The following is a 23096-nucleotide window of genomic DNA, read 5'->3' as shown; positions in this document are numbered from 1 at the left end:
GTCCCAGCTACTCAGGAGGCTGAAAGGATCACTTGAGTCTGGAAGTGAGGCTGCGGTGAGCCATGATCGCACCACTGCACTCTAGCCTGGGCCACAGAGCAAGACTCTGTCTCAATAAATAAGTAAATAAATAAATAAATTACTATTATTATTTTAAGTAATGAAAGGATCTCCTTCCAAGGTCTTGAGAACACTGTAGCTAATTTTTGGATATCCATGAAGGTAGGGGATACTAAAAATAAACCTCTTGTGAAAACTAAGAAACAAGTACACTGCTAGAACTATCAAGAAAGCATGGAGAAAATGGTGAAGACAGAAATCAAGTAGGAATATCCAACCTAAAGAGAAGTTTGAAGATTGGCTGGGAAGGCTTTGGGTAAATATCAAAGTACCAGAAGAGCTCACAAGCAATAGACTTAACACTCCCTTCTCATGGCCATCATAACTTGCTATCACATAGCAAAACTTCCTAGAATTTGCCACTGATCAACAAGAAAAGCAGCAATAAATGACGGAAGAAGCTTACAGTGGTAAATACATGCTTTTCCATTAGATATATTACAATTTTTTAAAAAAATTTACTTCTTTAGTTAAATACCTTGGGAAAGGTTAGGGTGATATTTGGGCACATTTTCCTAAATAATCTCAAGAAAAGTATCTAGAATACAACTGTACTTTTCTTCAGGGTCTATATAAATTTTAAACTCTAAAAAACATTAAGTGTTATACATATAAGTAATTTAGCCATCTACTTTCAATAGGATACCAGGCTGAGCTCATATAAGAAAAATGCAGGGGATACAATAAGACTGAGCAATAAACTGAGAAAGCATTTTAATCTTAGAGACAAAAGACTTAAAGAGTTCTAGTACTGACTTCTTATTTTATTTTGAGGAAAAGCATTTCAGCACCCTATTTCTGTTTCTACCAACTATCAAATAAATTATCAAATATAAACTGGATTGCCACCTGTCAGAAGTTACAGAAGGAATTCCTCTGTTAAAAAGATGTTGGGAAAAAATTCTAGTTTATCTGTTAATCTACGATTCTATAATCATATAAATTCATCTTCCCCAAAATAAAATAAAGGCGCAGGGTCTCAAGCACACCTCAGAAGATATTTAATTAAATGGTCCTTCTTTGGAATATCTTGAGATAAATTACATCAAAACAACTTTAACACTTATTTTTTCTAGTCTAATTATTCTTTTTTTCTCTCTCTCTCGAAAATTTACCTTTATCCTTATCCAATGGTTCCTGGGAAAGAATAGTGCACAGCACCGGGTTTTTCCACACCCCAGTCTCTTGAGCTAGAGTAGCTAAAAAATGCAATTCACAGCTGCCATTCTCCATCAGCTTTTCATGAGCTACCTATAAATATTAAATAAACATCCAAAGAATTACAACAGATTTTTAAAAGCAAGCTTATCAGGCTTTAAATATAACACTAAACTTCTGAAAAGACTTTCATCTTAAAAATTTCACATCACATTACAAAGTACTCAATTCCTTTACTTCTAATATTTAAAGATGAATTTCAAGAATAAGAAATATATCATTTACAAATCTTAAATAAATATAATGTATTTACAGAAGTAAGTCTGTATTTTTTCTTCCCCAAAATCTAAGCCAGGAGTAAAGTTATTCCTCAAGGAAGCAATCAGAATATCCATACGCATAAAAGATCTTACACATTTTATATCCTCTGTGTTTAAAAAAGTTTTCCCCCAAATCTACCATTAATAAAAAGATTTGCATAACGAACTAAGTGACAACTTATGCATATTCCAATAAAAGGGAATTACGAAAAGAAAATAACTAAATGCATGATTTTTTCATTTATTCATTGTATAGTTCTGGCAATTTCACATTAAAGCTGATGATGAACCTTGCCTGCTAGTTGTTTCCAAGTGTTCATGAAATGGGCATAGTCTTCAGTCCACAAAAGACCAATAGTTTTTATTCAATTCAGAAACTGTTTATTGAGAATTTCTACGAACAAAGTTCTAGAGAAGAGCAACTAGTCCCTGACTTTATGGGGCTTATCCTCTGGGTAAAGAAATGTTTAAATAGTTAAAACACAGGGAAAATAAATGCTGTTAAACAAGCATAAACTAACCTTGAGGAAGCTCAGAAATGGGAGCAAAGTGTTGTAGAAACTCTTAAAGCTGCATGCTATGTTCAAACAAAAAGTCTAATTCTCAAAGCCATCCAAATATTCCCATTCCAACAAAGTTCAGGTGCTTTACTAAGTTTTCTTTAAGTAACTGAATGTAGAGGGATGTAAAGAGTTACTTCCTTCATAATCCATCTAAAAAGGTATTAACTAGTCCTTTTGTTTCAAAAAGGGAAGTGTAAAATTTTATCTTATGATGGCAAACAAAATCAGTAGCATTTGGAATTCTGGTTATGCATATTAATTCTGTGGTAGGGTGTATCTGAATGGCAAGCAATAGGAAGTTTCAAAATAATTTACCTAAAAATACTTTTTGGAAAAAAAACCTAAGATACAAGTTACGGATATCTGAAGTAGAATATGCATGATCAAAAAGTTAGTTGCAATGTGACAAAAAGGACAAGACACTTTCATTTCAACAAACAGTTATTAAGCACCTGTTATGTGTAAGACATTATGCAGAATCCTATGATGTTAAATAAGATGAATTCCACCTTCAAGGGCCTGTTGCACTTGATGTAGATTTTAATGTTTAATATTAAAACAGGAAAGTTTATTTCTCTGCCTAACTATAGCTTATTTTACATGCTTCTAAAATTTAAGGCTATACCTCTTTAATATATTTCTTACAGAAAATCTTAAGGCCTAAAGATATTTTAAGAACTCTGGATAGAGAAATGGAGAGAAAGAGAACTATAGCTTCGAAACTAGCTGGCAGGAGCATTCTTTTTAACTAACCAATTAATCAAAATTTAGTTGAAGCCATAATACATCCAGCTCTAGTGTTGAAACAAAATTTAACATTCTTGAAAAAACTTCAAGACTACTAACTGCTAAATTGTGTAGTACCTCATATAAGCAGAATAACAACACTAAATAAAATAGACAAAGCATGTGTTTTCAGACAGAAGAAAAGGCATGGGCTTTGGAATAAAGAACCTTAGTTCGAATAACTACTATGTGATCTTAGCTAGACAAGTTTGGGCATATATTATTTTGGAGTATGAGCCTCAGTTTCCTCACCTTTAAAATGGGGAAAATATACCTAGCCACACAAATTTTCATGAGGATTAAATGATACATGTGAAATTCTTATAAAGCACATTGAAGACTTTCAGAAACCAGTTTAACTGTTTCTAAATCCAAATGAGGGCACTTTCTTTTGTGTTCCCTTGCTGCTCTTACAAAGCCCTAATTATCTGATCATAAAGATTATTCAATCTATCTAAATGTATATATACATTTAGCAAACATTTGTTGAGATCTACTCTATGTAAGATACTAGTGTCAATAAGATCAGTAATTAATGTCTGTCATTATTGAGATGTCTTAAAGTTTAACTGAATAATTTTTTTAAGAGTAAGGAAAACTGACATAAGATATACCTGTATTAAATCTAAAGATAAAGATTCTCACCTGCACCAGTGTCTGAAATTGTTCCCACTGTTTATCTGATAACTCAACAGGCAGACACAGTAAAAGTTCAACACAGCTTCTAAAAAACAAAAAGTTGGTAAGGAGAGGAATAATTATTAAAATTCAAAGGAAATTATAAAACCAGCAATTCTAGTATCATAAGCAGACTCCCCATAACTAATCTATTTAAAATTAAACTATAAGACTTGAGATTTAATGTTGTGTGTGTGTGTGTGTGTGTGTGTGTGTGTCTATGTATTTTTAAAGCTAAATCTAGTTTATTTACTCAAAGGTCTACTCACAATGCCAAGCGTTCCAGAACCAAGGCTACATTTTCACATTCAGAGGTAAGATAAGGTCGGGCTTTAACATAACTTTGGATAGCCACTGTGTATACCTCCAATAAAGGTAAGGGATCTTCTGAAGTTTTCCATTTCTCTGCATATTCTAGGAGTGTCTGTTTTGGAAGGAATAATAAAAAGTATTCAAAATGTAAATCAAAATATACATTGACTCATCAGCTGTTTTTTCCTGAAAAATTTTGAAAAATACAGATTTTTATTTATAAAAACAAAAAGTAGTTTATACTGATTAAAATATTAAATGAAATAAAGTCATAGTCATATTTTTGGCAGCTCTCTGTAGGAGAAAAGATTAGTATTAATTCATCCAGCAACAGCATAATTTCATCAAGGCTAGTTTTAAATAGTGCAAGAGTTATCTCCTCTATTCCCTAGTAAGTTTTAAAAGTTATTTTAAAAAGACACCTGGGCAAGTAACACTTGACCAGGCATGCAGTGAAGAATTTGAAATAATATCTGTTTTCTATTTCTCGTAGAAGCAGCAGAAAATTCAATATTGAACAACAAAATAAATCATGCATGGTCAGCAAAGACGTGTCCTTTTTCAGTCCATAAAAAAATAACAGTACATACAAATTAATAATTTTTTGACAAGCACTAGCAATTAAAAAGTCATCCAAAGACTTTCAACATATAAAAATCAACATTAAAGATATTAAAGAATTATTATAAGGTTGAGTAATTTTTGTAATAGTGTTTTTTTAATTAAAAATATTTCTCATCTTTCAATTAATATTTTAAATTTACCTCATCAGAATTACTTTAAAAGATGCTATTTATCTTACTGAATAAGAGATGGGAGATAATGGAAAGATAAGTTATACAGAAACACACATTAAGACTCTTACCTAAAAGGTTCTATAGTTAACGCTAAATGAGAGATTCTAATTAAATGTTTTTATAACACAGAAGACTGCCACAATTGGTCCTCTCCACACTTCAGGGTTTAAGACTCATTTAATCAAACATATGGAAATTCAGGTGTCTTTTCCTAGAAAATAGGGTATTGAAGGAAAAAAAAATTTCCTGAGGGCCTGTATCCTCTGGCATACAGAAGCACTTTTAAAAACTGGAGGGAGGGAAGGGGTGGGGGGGATTGTTTTCTACTACCAAAGCATTTACTACCTTGACCTCTCTACTAACTTCCAACTAACAGAATTAGTAAGTGATTAGACGAAAGCAACAGAAAAAGTAAGCTGGTAAACTAAAGGGCAACAAAATAACTACTCACCGACTGAGTAGCCATATATTCACAGACCTTGGCTCTCAACTAATCCTTTCCTTTCCTTTCCCCCTAAGAAGTGAGGGCAAATACTGATTGCTAGAGACACAAAGGACAGAAAACCTGCAGCCACAGTGCAGGATGTAGGATGGGGTGTCGGGGGATACTCAACTAGGTCCAAAACCAACTCCACAGCAAAATTTCTCATTAAAGTTGAAGTGGAAAAACTTGTTTCTCAGATATCCAGGAAAAAAACACCGCAATCTTTCCCAGATGAACCCTGAAACAAATTTGCTCTCATCCACATTTGCACCTCACCTCACAATCCCATTATATCCCAAACCTTCATGGTACAAAATAGATTCTACGTGAGGATAAAAACAACCAGAGATAAGTTTCTTAGCTCAATCCACATGAAACCCAAAGGTAAAGCTATTCCTGATCTTTTAAGTTCCAAGCAGGGTACAAAATAGATTCTACGTGAGGATAAAAACAACCAGAGATAAGTTCCTTAGCTCAATCCACATGAAACCCAAAGGTAAAGCTATTCCTGATCTTCTAAGTTCCAAGCAGGGATAGAGATGCTGGGGAAGAGGGGAATCCATGTTTCTGTACCCTCTTGGCATTGTTAAATGTAATGATGAACAAATGACATTGTAGCTGGTCAACATGGAACATGAGATGAAGCTGCCTACATTATACCCAAGCTGCCTACATTATATCCAAGATTATTCAGCTTCGATGTAAACACAGAAATTAAAGCCTTTTATTTGCCTAATCATGTCACTATTATACATATAATCCCAATCCAGAGACTCACTTTTGCAGGTGTTGGGGCTCAGAAACTGATACCCCAAACTGTGGCACTTTGACATGCTGAAGAAGAAGCCTCAGAGTCTCTCTGACCTTCCCGTTTCTTCCCATCTCTTGATCCTCTTTCTCCCAAAACACAGTATGAAGTTGTTCTGTGAAGTTTCCTTATCTGTCTAAAGTCCAGGCCCACCAAAGAAGAAGAAAATTACCTTTGATCCTGTTAAATATAGTGAACCCCAAGTTTCTCTTCAAAGAATCAGTATGTCAGTATGTTCAGCTCTCTTATTCTTTGATTCTCCATTTTAAAGTTTAGCTTCCTGGTTCTCTTCACCCCCTTGCTTCTAAGTTTCAGTAAACAACTTTCCCGCCAGTCCTAATCAGTAGTTCCCATCTGTTCCCTGGTCACCTGGTCCATCCTGACTCATCCCGGTCACCTGCTTTACCTGAGTCACCCCTGGTCACCTGCTCTGACCTAAGTCACCTTTAGTTACCTGTTTCTAACCATCCTTCCCGCCAAACTACTCACCCTACCACTCTGGCTCATACCCCCTGCTCTTTTTAAAATAGCCAGTTGGAATTAGCTTAGACTGTGCGGGTCAACCCTAGCCAATACGGGAACGACACAGCAGTAGGGCCTACCTGCGTCAGGAACAAGAACTCCTTCCCCTCCCCTGTCCAGGTGTGGTCTCACCATTGTTCCATCTGCAAGGAGCACCCTTTCTGCAGAAAGTAAAAATTGCCTTTCTGTGAAAATTAAATTTATGTTTGAGTGCTATTTCTTTGTGGCACCGGGAATAAGCACTTCTAACAGTCCCCTCCCTGAGTTTTCATTAACTGAACTCATAGGGCAGGAAGACAGAAGTCTGTCAACACACCTAGCCAGACTTTTGTCACAAACCACTGAATGCTTAGCAGGCTCAATAGACTTTGTCCCAGGCCACTGTATGTTCAAGTCCATTGAATTCCCCTAAAAATAATTTACAACCCTCCTCTAAAATCACCCACAGTTCCCCACCTCCCTTTCATTAATAAATTTGTATGCCATTTCTCCTATTAATCTGCTGTTTGTCAGCTGATTTTCAGTGAACCTTCAGAGGATGAAGGGAAGTTTTCTTTTGACCCCTACACAGAAGAATTCTTAACTTTCTTCTAAACAGCCCTCAAATAAAGAAGAACTTATATTTCTTATGGATCTGAAATGGTTATACTCTCCAATCTTTTGACCAGCTAGATCATTCAGAGGACAATGACAGAGAATGATGGACTGCTAGAAATGAAAACATTCTCTTGCATGGTGATTTTGATTAGAGCAATTAAAACCTGGGATTAGTTCCTGGTTGAACCAACATGAACTAGGAAAGATTATACAAGAAAATTTGGAATTCAATGATGCAACCATTCAATCAAAAGGGATGTTAAGATTCATGATCAGTCTTTGAATTCAGTTTGTGCCACTGGCAGGCATACAAGTATGGTATAATAAAAATAACTGGTCTTTGTCCTAGGTTCTTAGCACAAAGCTCCTAAAACCCTTGAAATCTACATAAGTGTCTTTTTCATGTTAATGAGATAACATTAGGCTGAGGAGCTTCTAGATAGCTTTAAGATAGGGACTGGTCACTACAAAGACCATGCCATGATTAGAGAGATGGAACTTGTAGCCCCACCCCCCAGTCTTGCAGGAGGTAAAGGGGCACAGAGATTGAACCCAATCACCAATGGCCAGTGATTTGATCAATCATGCCTATGTACTCCACAAGACCTCCTAAACAACAGTAGTCTAAGAGCTTCTGAGTTGGAAAACACATCCATGTGCTGGGAAGGTGGCACATCCCAACTCCACAGAGACAGGCTCTGGTGCTTGGAACCCTTTCAGATCTCACCCTAGGTACTTCTTCATCTGGCTGTTCATTTGTATCCTTTATAATACCTTGTAATAGTAAGTATAGCATTTTCCTGAGTTCTGTGAGTTATTCTAGCAAATTACTGACCCCGAGGAGGGGGTTGTGAGAACCCCTAACATTGTAGCCAAGTTGGACAGACTTGGGGACCTGGTACTTGCGACTGGCATCTGACCAAAGTCCTACACTTTTTTCTCCATTAAACCAATGGTTTTTGTTCCCACACCCCTTCAAGAATGAATGAATGTCTATACACATATATTTATATTTATACACATATGAACAGACAAACATAAACGTCACTGTAATCTGGTTTGAAGATGAGTTGGGGGGAGAGGGCACAGAGGGGAAAAAACAAGGAACAAAACCTAAATGTCTTCCTGCAATGCACCATATTGCTTCCATTAATGAGTAACCTGTAAGAAAAATATGGTAAGAAAATTTAAAACTGTTTTTTGATGAATGACTGATGGAACTAGGGATGCTTTATCTGGATACTAAATAATATTTACTGAATATTTACCATGTGCTAGGCGTTGTTCTAAGAGCTTTACATGTACTACCTATTCAGTAATTAGGTAAATTATAGTAATATGCTTATATTAAAAATTAACTAACCAAAAGTAGTGAAATAAAAAGCCATAAGATCACAGAGCTAGGAAAGGCAGAGAAGGGATTCAAATCCTCATAGTCTGACTTCAGAGTGTTCATTCTTAACTACTATGTGATACATTTCTGGAGAAATAAAAATTGACTTGTAAATCCAATTTTTAAAATTTGGATTAAATTTTAGATTAAATTAGCCAAATTCACAAATCTAGAGGCTTGTCACATAAGAGAGGAGTTAATTTTATTCTGTGTGTCTCACAGGTCATACCAGGACCACTAGGTTGAAGTTTAAAAGAGACACTTTCCTGTTTCCTATAAGACAGAACTACCAAACCATTAGAGTAAACCAAAAACACAACAAGTTGGCCTCCCGAGACAGGTGGTGGCCCACCAACTGAAGTTATTCAAAGAGGAGCAAGATGATTCAGAGTTGAGGATACTGAAAGGAGTCATATATTAAAGACACACTCCACCATACCAGAAGGGACTACACTAGTGAGTATATGTGTGTGTTCATAAACTAGTGGCTCATGGATGTTTTGATGTGCACATTGTTCAAAAAATATCTGAATTAGTTTCTAATATTTAGAAGTCATATATTTTACATAAAAACTTGGGTTTCTGGCTTTTCTTTTAAAACAAAAAAAAAATTGGCAACTTTGGGCCCACATCCCAGCATGGCAACTAGCTAGGGCTGAGTGATGACCCAAGATCTCCCACTGAGATCAGACACAGGCTCTGTGGTTGCTACATGCCTCACCTCATTCTTTGTTTGTTTGTTTGTTTGTTTGTTTGTTTTTGAGACAGAGTCTTGTTCTGTTCCCCAGGCTGGAATGCAGTGGCATGATCTCGGGTCACAGCAAGCTCCGCCTCCCGGGTTCACGCCATTCTCCTGCCTCAGCCTCCTGTGTAGTTGGGACTACAGACGCCCGCCACCACGCCTGGCTACTTTTTGTATTTTTAGTAGAGACGGGGTTTCACCTTGTCAGCCAGGATGGTCTTGATCTCTTGACCTCGTGATCCGCCCGCTTCGGCCTGCCTCACCTCATTCTTTAAGGGAGCTACTAGATCCCCACAAAGTTATTTGTGGCTACTGCATCTGCTCTATAGTGTGTGTTCTGGGGCAAGCCTAGGATAGAAGAAATAGGTAAGAGGTTAAAGGATCTCTAACACAGTGTTTCTTGTGGTGTTTTTCATTATTGTCCCCTCTTAAGGAGACTTTTGACTTTTTTTCCTAATTGTTCATCATCCTCAATGATATTTTGATACCACAAATTAAACTATGTATCTGTTTACATGTAACAAACATTTAAAAAAAAACTTTTTTCTTTAAGAACCAATTTTTACCCCCCTGAGAACAAAAATGCACACTTTAACAATTTGGCTCTTAAGTTTATTTCTCATTACTTAAATCAGCAGAGTCTAGAACATACATGCTTTAGGGAGAAAGAGTATAGATTAACTTCTGATAGCTTCCTTTAGTTGCCCTAAGGATTACTAGGAGGGAAAATAAAACAAATAAAACCGCCGGGGTGTTACATTTAATAAACATGGGGATTAAATTACATTACTGTCCTATGTAAAGATAAGACTAGTGGAGTGTTGGTTATGGTTATATTATTACATTCATGTTCCACTTCCAATTTACATCTAGAGTTCTCTAGAACAGAAGTTCTCAAACATTTTGATCTCATGACTCTTTACTCTCTTAAAAATTACTGAGGATCCCAAAGAGTTGTTTATGTGAGTTACAACTACTGACATTCACCATATTCAAAACGAAAACTGAGACTTTTACTTACTTATAAACAAGTTTAAAATAACTATAAACCCATCACATTACCATAAATAAGATATTTTTAATAAAAATGCATTTTCTGAAAAAAGTGAAAAGAGAGGCATTGTTTTACATTTTTCAAATCTCTTCAATGGCTGACAAGAGAAAAGAGCAGGTTTCTCCTATCAGTTTATGCACTTAATTTGCTGCAATACCACACATCATGTAAACTTTGGAAAACTCCACTGTACACGACTGAAAGGTGGCAAATAATGTCTTACAGTTTTGACCTTTTAAACCCGCTGAGGAGCCTTTGATGAATGTGAAATACTCTTTAAAACTTCTAAGTTATTAAAATGTATTTTAAGGTTTTGTGTAGAAATGGTAGACTGGACACATTCATTTTGCACCTTACTCTCCTCTCCCCAAACCTCACTGAAACTACAGTAATTTTTTTTAAAGTGGCATAAATCCATAAGAATAGGAACATGGGAATGGAACAAAAAGAAATAAAATCTTAAAAGCTGGAGAGCATATGTAAGACTGACACTCCAAGAAAAGTGACTCCTAAATAGGCTTTAGGTAAAAACAACAACAAAAACAAACAAACAAACAAAACCCACTAACTCTGCATAATCACCAAAGGGCTCAGGAACTGGGAGCACCAGATGCCTCTGAAAATGGGGGGGGGAGGGCGGTGGTGAAAGTGGGGCTAAAAATGAGATAACTGGTTGAAAAGTCTATTTTAGGAGTTAAGCCTCCCTGATTTCCTCCTCACTCTCCACAGCTAGAAAACCCAAGCGAGGTACTGCCACTCTTCCTCAGTAAACAAGTTTAAAAAGAGGTGTTTGGACACAGTCAAGGAAAAGTATCTTACTTTTCAGGGCAATAAGTCAACTTTACATACTCCCTATAGACAGCAAGCCCCTCAACTCACTGCCTGAACTTCCAGGTCCCTAGTTGAGTCTTTTTCTGGGAAATCAAAAAGAAAAGACTCAATATTCTGAAACCAAGCCTTCATCAGGGACTGAAACAAACTAGACCCCCTTATTTGTGAAAATCACAACAAATGTCATACATGAACTTGGAGCTCTCAATCACCTTTTTAGCAGTATACCCTTAAATATGGTATTTAAAGACCAGTAGACAGTTTTAAAAAGCTTCTAATGTTGAGAGAAATCAAAACAAGGGGGGAAAAAAAGCAACTTTGAAAAAAGAGAAATCATGCAGGAAGAAAGTAAAATTTCAAGAAACTATCACTGATATTCTTCGATATGTGAGAAAACATATTACATCTACGAACAAAAACACCATGTTATAAGAAATAGTTAAGGGAAAAAAGACTAGTAAAAATTATGGATAGGAGAAAAAAGATTTTAAAATTTAAAGAATAATGCTAGAGGTCCCATAATTAATAACAGGAGTTCCAGGAAGTCAGAATAGAGAAATTGAGGGGAATAAGAAAATATTTAATTCAAATTAATTTTCTAGAACCTAAGAACATGAATTTTAGGAATGAAAAGACCCACTGAATGTCCAGCACAATTACTGAAAACAGAACTGTACCAAAGTACTTTCTCATAAAATTTCAGAGCTCAAAAACAAAGACAGGATCAAAATAAGATTGGTGGGGGAAGAGGCAGCAGACTTCTCAACTGCAACACTGGAGCAAAAAGAAAATGAAGCACTGCATTAAAAGCTATGGGGAAACTATTTATATCCAACGATTGTAACTATTAAAATAGAAAAGTCATTTTCGGACATATGTGGTCTAAAATTTTTTACCTTCTAGGCACATTTTTTCAGGATGTTACTGAAGAAAGAATTTCACCAAAATGAAAAATAAACCAGGAAAGGAGTCAGAATGATACACAGAAAAAAGGGAGCTCTAACATGAGAGAGATGAATGAAGTAAGATTCCAAGAAGACAGCTGTGCAATGGGCCTGGAAAATAATTATAGCATATTAGATGGATTTTGGATAAATTTCTTCAAGATGAAATTGATAGATAACCTAATGTGCTTGAATAAGCTTAGAGGAGATTTAAACAATTGAGGGAGAATTTGGATTGAATTGGTGATAAACACACAGAAAATTAAGCTAAGAAAAAAACACAATAATTTACGTCTGGAGAAACTGGACTCATCAATTAGAAAATGCACATTCTTCACAAACACAAGTAAAACAGTTACAAAAACTGAACTCAAACTAGGCCACATAGACAGTCACATGAAATAAAGAACATGTTTCACATTTTTTATATTTTTTTCACATTTTTCCACATTCTTTGAATAAAACGCAATAAAGTTAAACACTTAACAAAAGAATACCCTAACAAAGAAAACTACAAACTTGAAATTTTAAACTGTACTTCTCAGTCAGGGGTAAAAGAAACCATAATAGAAATCAGAGAATACTTAGACTTGAATTACAGCAAAAACACAACCTATCAAAATTCGTAGGATGCAGCTAAAGCAATCTTAAGAGGGACAGTTTTAGATGCAAATGTTTATACTGTCACTTCTGTTACAGCTTAAAAAAATACATATATACACATTTGTTCTGACACAACATGAGCAAAACAAGAATTTCTCATTTGCTTATGTACTATTTTTTGGTGGGAAACATTAGGTGAAAGCGCAGACAACTGTACCCAAATGAACTGAGCTGTTAGAATATGCAAAATGCACATGTGCACGCAAATCAAACATGTACCAGCTACCTTTGTTCACCATGAGTGTTATTAGCGATACCCATTCACAAGTGGTGTTACAACTTTCTATCCAATTTCAGAGAACTCTCCTCCTGCTAATTCACATTAACTCACAAACTACATCCCTTTCGACACCCACTTTCCTTCTGGTGCCCACTTCTGCAAAGAAACTTCAGATCTTTTTCAAGGTAGACTACCTATGTATTTCTTAACTACTTAATAGGTATAAAACTGCGCTACTGTTTCAATAAGGTTCTGCGTGTGTGATGACGTTTTTGCATGCTGTGTCTCTAAGTACACTTTTTTGATAAACCCTGTGATCTTTAATGTGCAATTCTGCACGACAAAGTGATTGTTAGGAATTCATATATTGTAATAAAACAAAACTGGCTGCATTTAAAAAGAGAAAATAAAGAATAGCCAAAGAGAATATTATTGGGACAAATGGAGAAATTTAAATATATACTGTAATTAGATAACAGTGGTGTGTCAATATTACATTTCCTGAGTGTGATGATTGTGTTGTGAGTATACAGAAAAATGTATTTGGCCTTAGGAGATAAATGCTTAAAGTATATAAGGGGGGCAATGTCATGATACTGGCTAACTCTTAAAGGATTCAGAAAATAAAATGTGAGATAAAGCAAATATGGCAAAATGTGAATGAAGGGGGAATCTCGGTGAAAGCTATGTGGGTATTCGTGGTACTATTCTTTTAACTTTTCTGTTATGAAGAGTTTGGAAAAGCAAAGTACTGAGGGTGGGAAGTGTGGTAGATTGAATTCTTCACCTCTCCTTGTTTCCCTGTCCTTTGTCACATGACTTTGGAGTACTTATCATAATGGTAGAAAATATTTTCCTAACCATGTGACCTGTTCTGACCAAGAGAATGGGGCAGAAGTGATAGCAGGACAGCTGTAAGTTTAAGCATCTTGTTTTCTCTTATGCTTCTGCCCTCACAATGAGAAGATACGTCCAGATTAGCCTGCTGTCCCCAGCAGGGTAATGAGAGGTAGATGTCATCCTGTTGCTCCAGTTGAGTCCAACCTGTATCAGGTAACAGCCAATCTGAAACATATCTATCAGTCCAGCCAAGATCAACAGATACTTAGCCAGACCTCAGATGAGTGAGCGATAATGCTTACATTAAATGCTACTAAGGTTTTTGTGGTTTATTACGCAAAATTTGGCGAAAATAACTAAGTAGCCAACTTAAATTGGACAAAGAACAGGATAAACTCAGAGTATAAAAACATAAAAGTAATAAAACTAAGATGAGAAATAAATGACATAGAAAATAAAGACACAGATTGTGGTGAGGATGTTTAAAAAAATAAGAAAACACACAGAGAGGGTCAACAAAACTAAATCTAGTCATCTGGCAAAGCTGGTCAAGAAAAAAAGAGAAGGCACAAATCAACAGTATTGGAAATGAGAAAGGAACCATACCTACAAGAGCAATAAAGATGTTTTAAAATCAGAATATACTGAATAATATTATTTGAAATAAGATTATTAAGAATCATCTTATCTGAAAATAACTTAAAAATCTGAATAAAATGGGAATGGTTAGAACATTACTAAAATGTTCTAACATTTTAAAATGGTCTCACAAAGAAATAGAATAAAAAATAGTCTTTTACCTATTAAGAAACTAAATCCAGGTTAAGAAAAAAAATAATTATCATACAATTTTTATAGAAAAGTCCAGCAAGCAGGCTGGGCATGGTGGCTCATGTCTGTAATACCAGAACTTGGGGAAGCCAAGGTGGGAGGATAATTTGAGGCCAGGGGTTCAAGACCAGCCAGAGCAACATAGTAAGACCTCATCTCTACCAATAATTTAAAAAATTAGCCAGGTGTAGTGGCACATGTCTGTAGTCCCAGCTACTTGGGAGGCTAAAGCTGGAGGATCGCTCGAGCCCGCCCAGGAGTTCGAGGTTGCAGTGAGCTATGATCTTGCCACTGCACTACAGCCTGAAGACAGAGAGAGATATCATGTCTGGGGACAGCGGAGAGCGGGAAAAAACCCCAGCAAACAATTCTTTAGGAAACAGATAATCTCTTTATTACAGAAGCTTTTGGATGAAAGGAAGAGTGGGAAAATTCACTAATTCATTGTTTGAGGCTACTATAAACTTGAGATTAAAACTGGGTACATACGGTATGAGAAAGGAAAAATCACAGGCCAATCTCAGACATACACAGCGATTTAAAAATCCTAAATGTGGCCAGGCGCAGTGGTTCACGCCTGTAATCCCAGCACTTTGGGAGGCCGAGGCAGGCAGACTGCCTGAGGTCAGGTGTTCGAGACCAGCCTGGCCAACATGGTGAAACCCAGTCTCTACTAAAAATACAAAAATTAGCTGGGCATGGTGGAAGGCGCCTGTAATCCCAGCTATTCGGGAGGCTGAGGCAGGAGAATCGCTTGAACCCAGGAGGCAGAGGTTGCAGTGAGGCAAGATCGTGCCATTGCACTCCAGCCTGGGCGATAAGAGCGAGACTTAGTATCAAAAAAAAAAAAAAAAATCCTAAATGTTACCAACCAAATCCTACAATAAACTTTAAATTAAAAAAAAATTTTTTGAAACAATCACAAAGTTACAGAAAAGTTGGCGATACAGTACAATGACATTTTTTTCCTAAGTTATTTGGTAGTTAGTGGCCAACCTAATGCCTCACTACCTTCAAAGAGTATGTATTTCCTACAAACAAGTACATTCTCCCACATAACCACAGTATGACCACCAGAATTAGGCAATAAACACTGATACATTACTATTATTTAATCTGCAGACATTATTCACATATGCCAAATTATCCCAATGACGTTTTATAGAAAAAGATACAGTAGTAGTACAGTTTGCATTTGTCATGTCCCTTCAGTCTCCTTAAATCCTAAGTAACACTTGAAAGACTCTTTCAGGACCCTGGCACCATTGGAGATTATTATAGGCCACCTATTTTGTAGAATATCCCTCAATTTGGCTTTAGTATTTTCTCTTGATTAGATTTAGGCTATGCATTTTTAGTGAGAACAGCACAGAAGTAATGGTCATTTCTTCTCATTATATCCTATCAGGTGGTGCACATTATGGATGATGTTCATTTTGATCCCTTGATTAAAGTAGTGTCTGCCCTCCTCACTCTGCTTAGGCTTTGACTCGGCATGCTGGAACTAGGCGGCTCTCTAGGTAGTTGTCCCTTCCTGTTCTGCTTAGGCTCTCACATACTATGCCAGGCTGCCCCTATGCCTGCTCACCCTGCTCTGGCTCTGACTCCCCATACCAGGTAGTTCCTTCCCCACCCATGGATGCCTAACTCATCTCACCTGGGCCCTAAATCCCCACACACAGCCACCCCAGTCACCTCCCTATGGTGCCCTCCTTATCTTGAGTGGGGTCTGATGCCTTCCCCCAACATGACGCTACTACTCAATCTGGGCTTTGACATTCCACTCTGGGCCATTGCAGCACCCCACCCCCCATTGCAGATACATACCTTGCTTTGACCCACATAATGGCTTCAGGACTGAATTATTCAGGAAGGGAAGAGAAACGGTTGCAATATACATTTTAAATGTATTTTGGGCCTAGTAGGTGTTATCCTAGAAACGTGACGATAATTTAAAGTTAGGAAAATCGCTAAGCACAGTGGCTCACACTTGTAATCCCAGCACTTTGGTAGGCTGAGGCGGGTGGATCACTTAAGCTCAGAAGTCCAAGATCAGCATGGACAACACGGCAAAACCCTGTCTCTACTAAAAATACAAAAAGTTAGCCAGGTATGGTAACATGTGCCTGTAGTCCCAGCTACTCTGGAGTGCTGAGGTGGGAGGATCACCTTAACCTTGGAGGTCAAGGTTGCAGTGAGCCATGATCATGCCACTGCACTCCAGCCTGGCCAACACAGTGAGCCCTGCCTGTCTCACTTTAAAAAAAAAAAAAAAAAAAGGAAAATATATTAATGTAATTCACTCTAATAACAGATTTTAAGGGAGGAAATTATATGATTACCTCAAAACCATTAAAAAGATATGCAGTAGTCCCCTATTTATTCATGGGGGATAAATTCCAAGACTCAGTGGATGCCTAAAACCCTGGATAGTAGTGAACTCTACATACACTATTTTATCCCTATATATACATATACCTAAGATAGTTTGTCAATTAGGCACAGTAAGAGATTAACAAAAATAATAAAATAGAACAATTAACAATATTCTGTATTAATGAAAGTTATGTGAATGTGGTCTCTTCCTCTCCCCCCCTTACTGTATGTAATACTTTTGTACCAGGGTAACTAAAACCACAGAAAACAAAACCATGGATGGGGCGGGGGGAGGGGGAAATATTGTAATCAAAATGCAACTTGAGGTAAAGAAGAATCAGTATCTCTTTACGACAAGGAACAGAAGGAAAGCTCTTTAATGTGATAGAGGGTATCCAGAAAAACCCATAGCAAACTACATTCTGGGAGTGTGAAATGTTAGAAGCATTTCCCTTTAAAGTCAGAAAACAAAACAAAATGTCTATCACTGCTTCTATTCAAAACTGTAGGGCTAATCAGCACAATCTGAAAAAGAAATAAAAGCAGTAAGAACCAGAAAGATAAAATAAAAATGCCACCATTGCAGACAATGCACACGTAAGAACTTCAAGAGAACTCAGTATAGTAGTTAGATATAAGATCCATACACAAAATCAACTGCAATTCTATTTTTTTAAAAAAGCAGTTAGAAACTATAATTTTTAAAAAGATAACATTCACAATAACAAAACTCGTGAAGTACCTAGGAATGAATCTAACAAAGTATTTATAAGATCTTTTAAAAAAAAGTATAAAACTTTATTTAAAGAATAAAAGGAAGGGTGCATAAATGGAAATACCACATACATAGACAGTGGAAGACAAGTTAAAGATGACAATATGAGCCAAATTTAAAAAGTCAAAGCAATGCCAATGAAATTCTCCATAGGATTATTTACAGAACTTGACATGTTGATTCTAAAAATCATACAAAAGGCCAAATCAATTTTGAAGAGCCAGGTTTTTGAATTTGGAAGATTATCTGCCCTAATCAGATAGCAAGACTTATCCCAAAGCTATAGAAATTAAGACAGTGTGATTTTGTTATAGACATAGAGGACAGAAATGAAAGAGCTTTAAAACAGAATTACATATATGTGAGAGCATGGTATATAAAAAAGTCCCATCAGAAACCAGTGAGGAAAGTACAGACTATTCCATAAATAACCTGAAACAACCATTTAAACAGGAAAGAAAAATTATAACTATTCCCAGCATATAACAAAACTATATCCTATATGGACAAGTAACTGAATGTGAAAAGCAATACTTTAAAACTTTAGGATGAGGCCAGGTGTGGTGGCTCATGCCTGTAACCCTAGCACTTTGGGAGGCTGAGGTGGGCGGATCACTTGAGGTCGGGGGTTCAAGACCAGCCTGACCAACATGGAGAAACTTCGTCTCTACTAAAACACAAAAACTAGCTGGGTGTGGTGGTGCATGCCTGTAATCCCAGCTACTTGGGAAGCTGAGGCAGGAGAATCGCTTGAACCCGGGAGGCGGAGGTTGCGGTGAGCCGAGATCATGCCATTGCACTCCAGCCTGGGCAACAAGAGCAAAACTCCGTTACAAAGAAAAAAATAAAACAACAACAACAAACTTTAGGATGAAAACATAGGAGAACATCTTAAGACCTTAGGGCAAAGAAGGTTTTCTTAAGACAGAAAATACACACCATAATGGAAGATAATAATAACTGCAGATACAATAGAATTAAAAATTTCTGTTCAACAAAACCCCATAGAAAATCAAATAAAAGGCTACAAACTGGGAAGACATTTTGTATCTCATAGTCACAAATAATACATAGTGCCATATGCATAATACAAAATTCATAATATAAATATAAGTCTACCTCGGAATCTCAGGGTTGAGATTGTCCACCACCATTTTTACTTCTGAGTATGTTGCCTTTATATCATCTCTCTCCCAAATTGTGAGAATTCAGGAGAATCTCTTACTTGTAATGAAATCCAATAATCTTATTTCCACATTGTTCTGGTTGAGACACTTGTTTCCCCATATCTCAGTCTACCATCCCTGGCAAATGGCCCAGTGCAGTAGTTATTTCAGTAGCAGTTTAGCATTTTCAAAGAAAATCTATTATGAATTTAACATGATTCACATTCCCATATATACTCAATGCTAGGATGTGAAATAACCATTCACAAAACTGAGTTTCTGATAGCTTTGAATCCCTAAATAATCTCCAATATGGATGCTATAACACAATCTCCAGACTTTCTGAGAATTCTAAAACTTCTGGCTCCAGGGCCTACTCTCTTTGTAGCATTCTGATGGCACGAATCAATCATAATCCCAAAACCTCCCTAATCCCTAGCCTGACATGGTGTGGCCCATAATTTCTCTGTTCTTGTATATTCTTTGCTATAAACTAGGCTTACAGAAGCAACCACATTGATGCCTTGGCACAAAGGGTTTCAATCTTGGAAAAACACAAGCATGTTTGATGCTAACCTAATTCCTAAGAAACCTGACTTTAATGGGAGCAGAGATTTTTTTTTTTAAATGTCTAGTACATAACATAGAAAGGGAATGTTTTTAGGTTTCATCCACTGAATTAATTCTCATAATGCTATGTAACTGTTTCTCCGTATAAAACACTCTGAAAAGGACAATTCTGACTTCAGCTTAGTCTCCACAGTATTTCTGGCTTTGAACTTACTTTCCAAAAACACTAACATAGTATGTCTGTTTGATCTGTACCTTTACATTGTGACTCCCATAGTCAAGCAGTCATAATGAAGGTAAATACATGGCTCAAATCTGAAGTGAAGACTTTAGCCCAACATATTGCTAAATATCATGTGGGAGGTCCAAAATCCTTAAGAGTAAACCCCCTTATACAGAATATAACCCCTAGTAACTTCAGAGACCTACAAGCCCAGGATGTACATAATTAGATTCAAAGAAGCAGAGTCTAGCTGCCATAAATAATTATAGCATGAGCCTCAATCTCAACTTGCTGGGGATAAGCCAGAAAGGGTGCCACAGTCTACTGTGTATGTCTATCATGGGCCAGTTGGCACACACAATACATCCTCACTTCAGAACATGAAATACAATGGTAGGAAACCCAGCTTTAAAGGTGATTGATTCCTTTAATTTCTATATTCTCTAGTAACTGCTCTGAATAGAAATAAAATTAAACAGAAATAGGTTTTCCCTTAGTCATTTATATTCATTGTATAAGTGACTTTTTGATGAAAAAGAAATTAAAAACATTTTCCTAGAAACAAATGTTAATATAGGCTGAACCAGAGGGTATGTGATCCATTCTCAGCGCAGGAAATGGTACTGAGACAACTGAATATCTACATGCATAAAAATGAAATGAGATGCGTACCTTATATCATACACAAAACCCAAAATGGACCATACTTAAATGAAGAACTAAACCTATAAAACTTCTTGAAGAGTTCTTCGAACACCAAACATGATCTATTTTTATAAAGTTCATAAATTGGACTTCAATTCATCAAAATAAAAAACTTCTGCACTTCAAAAGACTCCATTAAAAAATGAAAAGCCAAGCCATAGGCTGAGAAAAAAATGTTTATAAATGATATATCTAACAAAGGGCTCATATCCAGAATACATAAAGAACTACTACAACTCTAATAAAAAGACAACCTGGTTTTTTAAAATGGGCAAAAGATTTAAATGGACAGTTCACCAAAGAAGATAAATGGCTGAAAATGCACATGAAAAGATGTTCAATATTATTAGCCATTAGGGAAATACGAATTTAACTATGAGAAACCACATCCACTAGAATGGCTATAATTTTAAAAAGACAATATCAAGTGTTGGTGAGTATACAAAGAAACTGTAACTCTCATGCATTGCTAAGGAGAATGTAAAATGGCACAGTCACTTTGGATAATCAGTTTCTTAAAAAGTTAAACATAAGTTTACTATTCAAACCAGCAATTCAACTCCTAGCAATCCACCCAAAACGAATATAAGCTTGTTGGCCAAAAGAAAAGTATGTGACTGTTCACAGCAACACTATTTATAACTGCCTAAAACTAGGAACAAGCCAAATGTCCATCAATGGTTTGAATGGATAAGCAAAATGTAATAAATCCATATGGCTGAATATTTTTCAACAATAAAAAGGAATGAAATATTTGATAGCTTTTACCCCATTTAGTGAGAATATTCATGTATTCTGCTGTGTTTATGAGACGCAACCCAAGGACCCTTTAAGTTATTGTGTAATACAATATATGCACCATATTCTTTTTTGAACGAAGAACATTTCTGAATTCTGATTCACATCTGGCTCAAACAGTTTCAGATAAAGATTGCAAAGTTCACAGAGAATAACTTCCCCAAGTCTAATATATTTAAGTACTTCGTATCTTATAAAACCTATTTTAAGTCTCATCCATTTCCCAACTACAAAGCAGTTCTAATGTTAATATTTTCTAAAATGACTAACATGGAACACATAAACATGCAATGGGCCAGGCGTGGCTCCTCACGCCTGTAATCCCAGCACTTTGGGAGGCCGAGGCAGGCGGATCACGAGGTCAGGAGATCAAGACTATCCTGGCTAACACAGTGAAACCCTGTCTCTACTAAAAATACAAAAAATTAGCCAGGTGTGGTGACGGACGCCTGTAGTCCCAGCTACTCGGGAGGCTAAGGCAGGAGAATGGTGTGAACCCGGGAGGCGGAGGTTGCAGTGAGCCGAGGTCACGCCACTGCACTCCAGCCTGGGTGACAGATCGAGACTCCATCTCAAAAAATAAATAAATAAATAAATAAATAAATAAATAAATAAATAAATAAAAAAAACAAACATGCAATGGTGACTTGGTTATGTCAGGATTTAAATTTTAAGCTAATTGGTGTCATCTGTTACACAGATCTCTAGCTATCTGAATTTTCTCTCCAACTTATCAAATTTATAGAATCAATTTGAAACTGATGAAAAAGAAAATACCAATCAGTATCTATTAAACACTGCTTAAAACAGCAATGATTCAAATCATATTACTTTTATCTTCAGGAAAAACTACATTTCAGAGAGACCTGTTCTTAAGATACATATTCTTAAAATAGAAATGATCTGAAAATCCCTTTAACTGTAGCAATCTCATAACCCAGAATCAAAGACTGAAAACACCTACTGTTGAAAGCTAGAAATGAATGTACTTCTTTCAACTAAAACAGATACTTCTTAGATAAAAAATTGAAACTAACTCAGGCTCTAATGAACGCCCTTTTTTTTTTTTTTGAAACAGAGTCTCACTCTGTTGCTCAGGCTGGAGTGCAGTGGCATGACCTCCGCCTCTGGGGTTCAAGCAATTCTCCTGCCTCCGCCTCCCAAGTAGCTAGGCTTACAGGCATCCGCCACCAGGCTCAGCTAATTTTTTTTTATTTTTAGTAGAGACGGAGTTTCACCCTGTTGGCCAGACTGGTCTCGAACTCCTGACCTCAGGTAATCCACCCGCCTTGGCCTCCCAAAGTGCTGGGATTACAGGTGTGAGCTACTGTGCCCAGCCTTACTTAATGCTTTAAAAAAAAAAAAAAAACCCCAAATGTTAAAAATCTGATATTCTCAAATTGTACTCAGATTTCAAAAACATTTATGGTACTACCTAACCTACTGCAATTAAATGAAATACTAAATTTTCTACTATGGGATAGATTTCCAGAAGAGCAACTGCTAGAATAAAGCAAACAGATACGCTATTTTACTAACACATTTACTGGCCAGGTTTATTTTACTGGCCACATTGCTTTCCCAAAAGGTTGTTTTCTCATGTTCACCAAAGTTTGAGAGTGCCTTTCTCTATATTACCTCTAGCAAGAAGTCATATACAGCCTATTAAATTCTACAGTTTCTCTAATTTGCACTTCTTTAACTAATAATGAATCTGACCTCCTTTCTCATTTGTTGGACATTTGGATTTGTTTTGTCTGTTGCTCTATCACACTGATGGTCTCTTTTCTTGTCACACTGCAAGAATTTAATATATTACA

The 23096-nt window shown here is 36.4% G+C and overlaps 1 protein-coding gene across 5 annotated transcripts in view; it reads right to left on the bottom strand.

Moving 5' to 3' along the window:
• The window catches only part of ZNF292 (zinc finger protein 292), a 111823-nt gene that overhangs the window by 43383 nt on the left and 45344 nt on the right, over positions 1–23096 (bottom strand). For 2 of the 5 annotated variants that reach the window (XM_031012230.3, XM_055391150.2), the window contains 3 exons: positions 3895–4049; positions 3593–3671; positions 1236–1371 (listed from right to left, as the gene is read on the bottom strand). In XM_031012230.3, the coding sequence (XP_030868090.2) occupies positions 1236–1371; positions 3593–3671; positions 3895–4049 (370 nt within the window). Of the gene's footprint in view, positions 1–1235; positions 1372–3592; positions 3672–3894; positions 4050–4802; positions 5970–5996; positions 6163–6628; positions 6710–9480; positions 10283–23096 lie in introns of those variants that run through there. The other 3 variants (XM_055391151.2, XM_055391153.2, XM_063707761.1) reach the window with 3 other exon arrangements.

The sequence above is a fragment of the Gorilla gorilla genome, chromosome 5 (assembly GCF_029281585.2).
Source record: "Gorilla gorilla gorilla isolate KB3781 chromosome 5, NHGRI_mGorGor1-v2.1_pri, whole genome shotgun sequence".
Taxonomy (NCBI): domain Eukaryota; kingdom Metazoa; phylum Chordata; class Mammalia; order Primates; family Hominidae; genus Gorilla; species Gorilla gorilla.
Note: the sequence above shows the minus strand (reverse complement) of the source record. Positions and strands in the feature narration are given on the sequence as shown.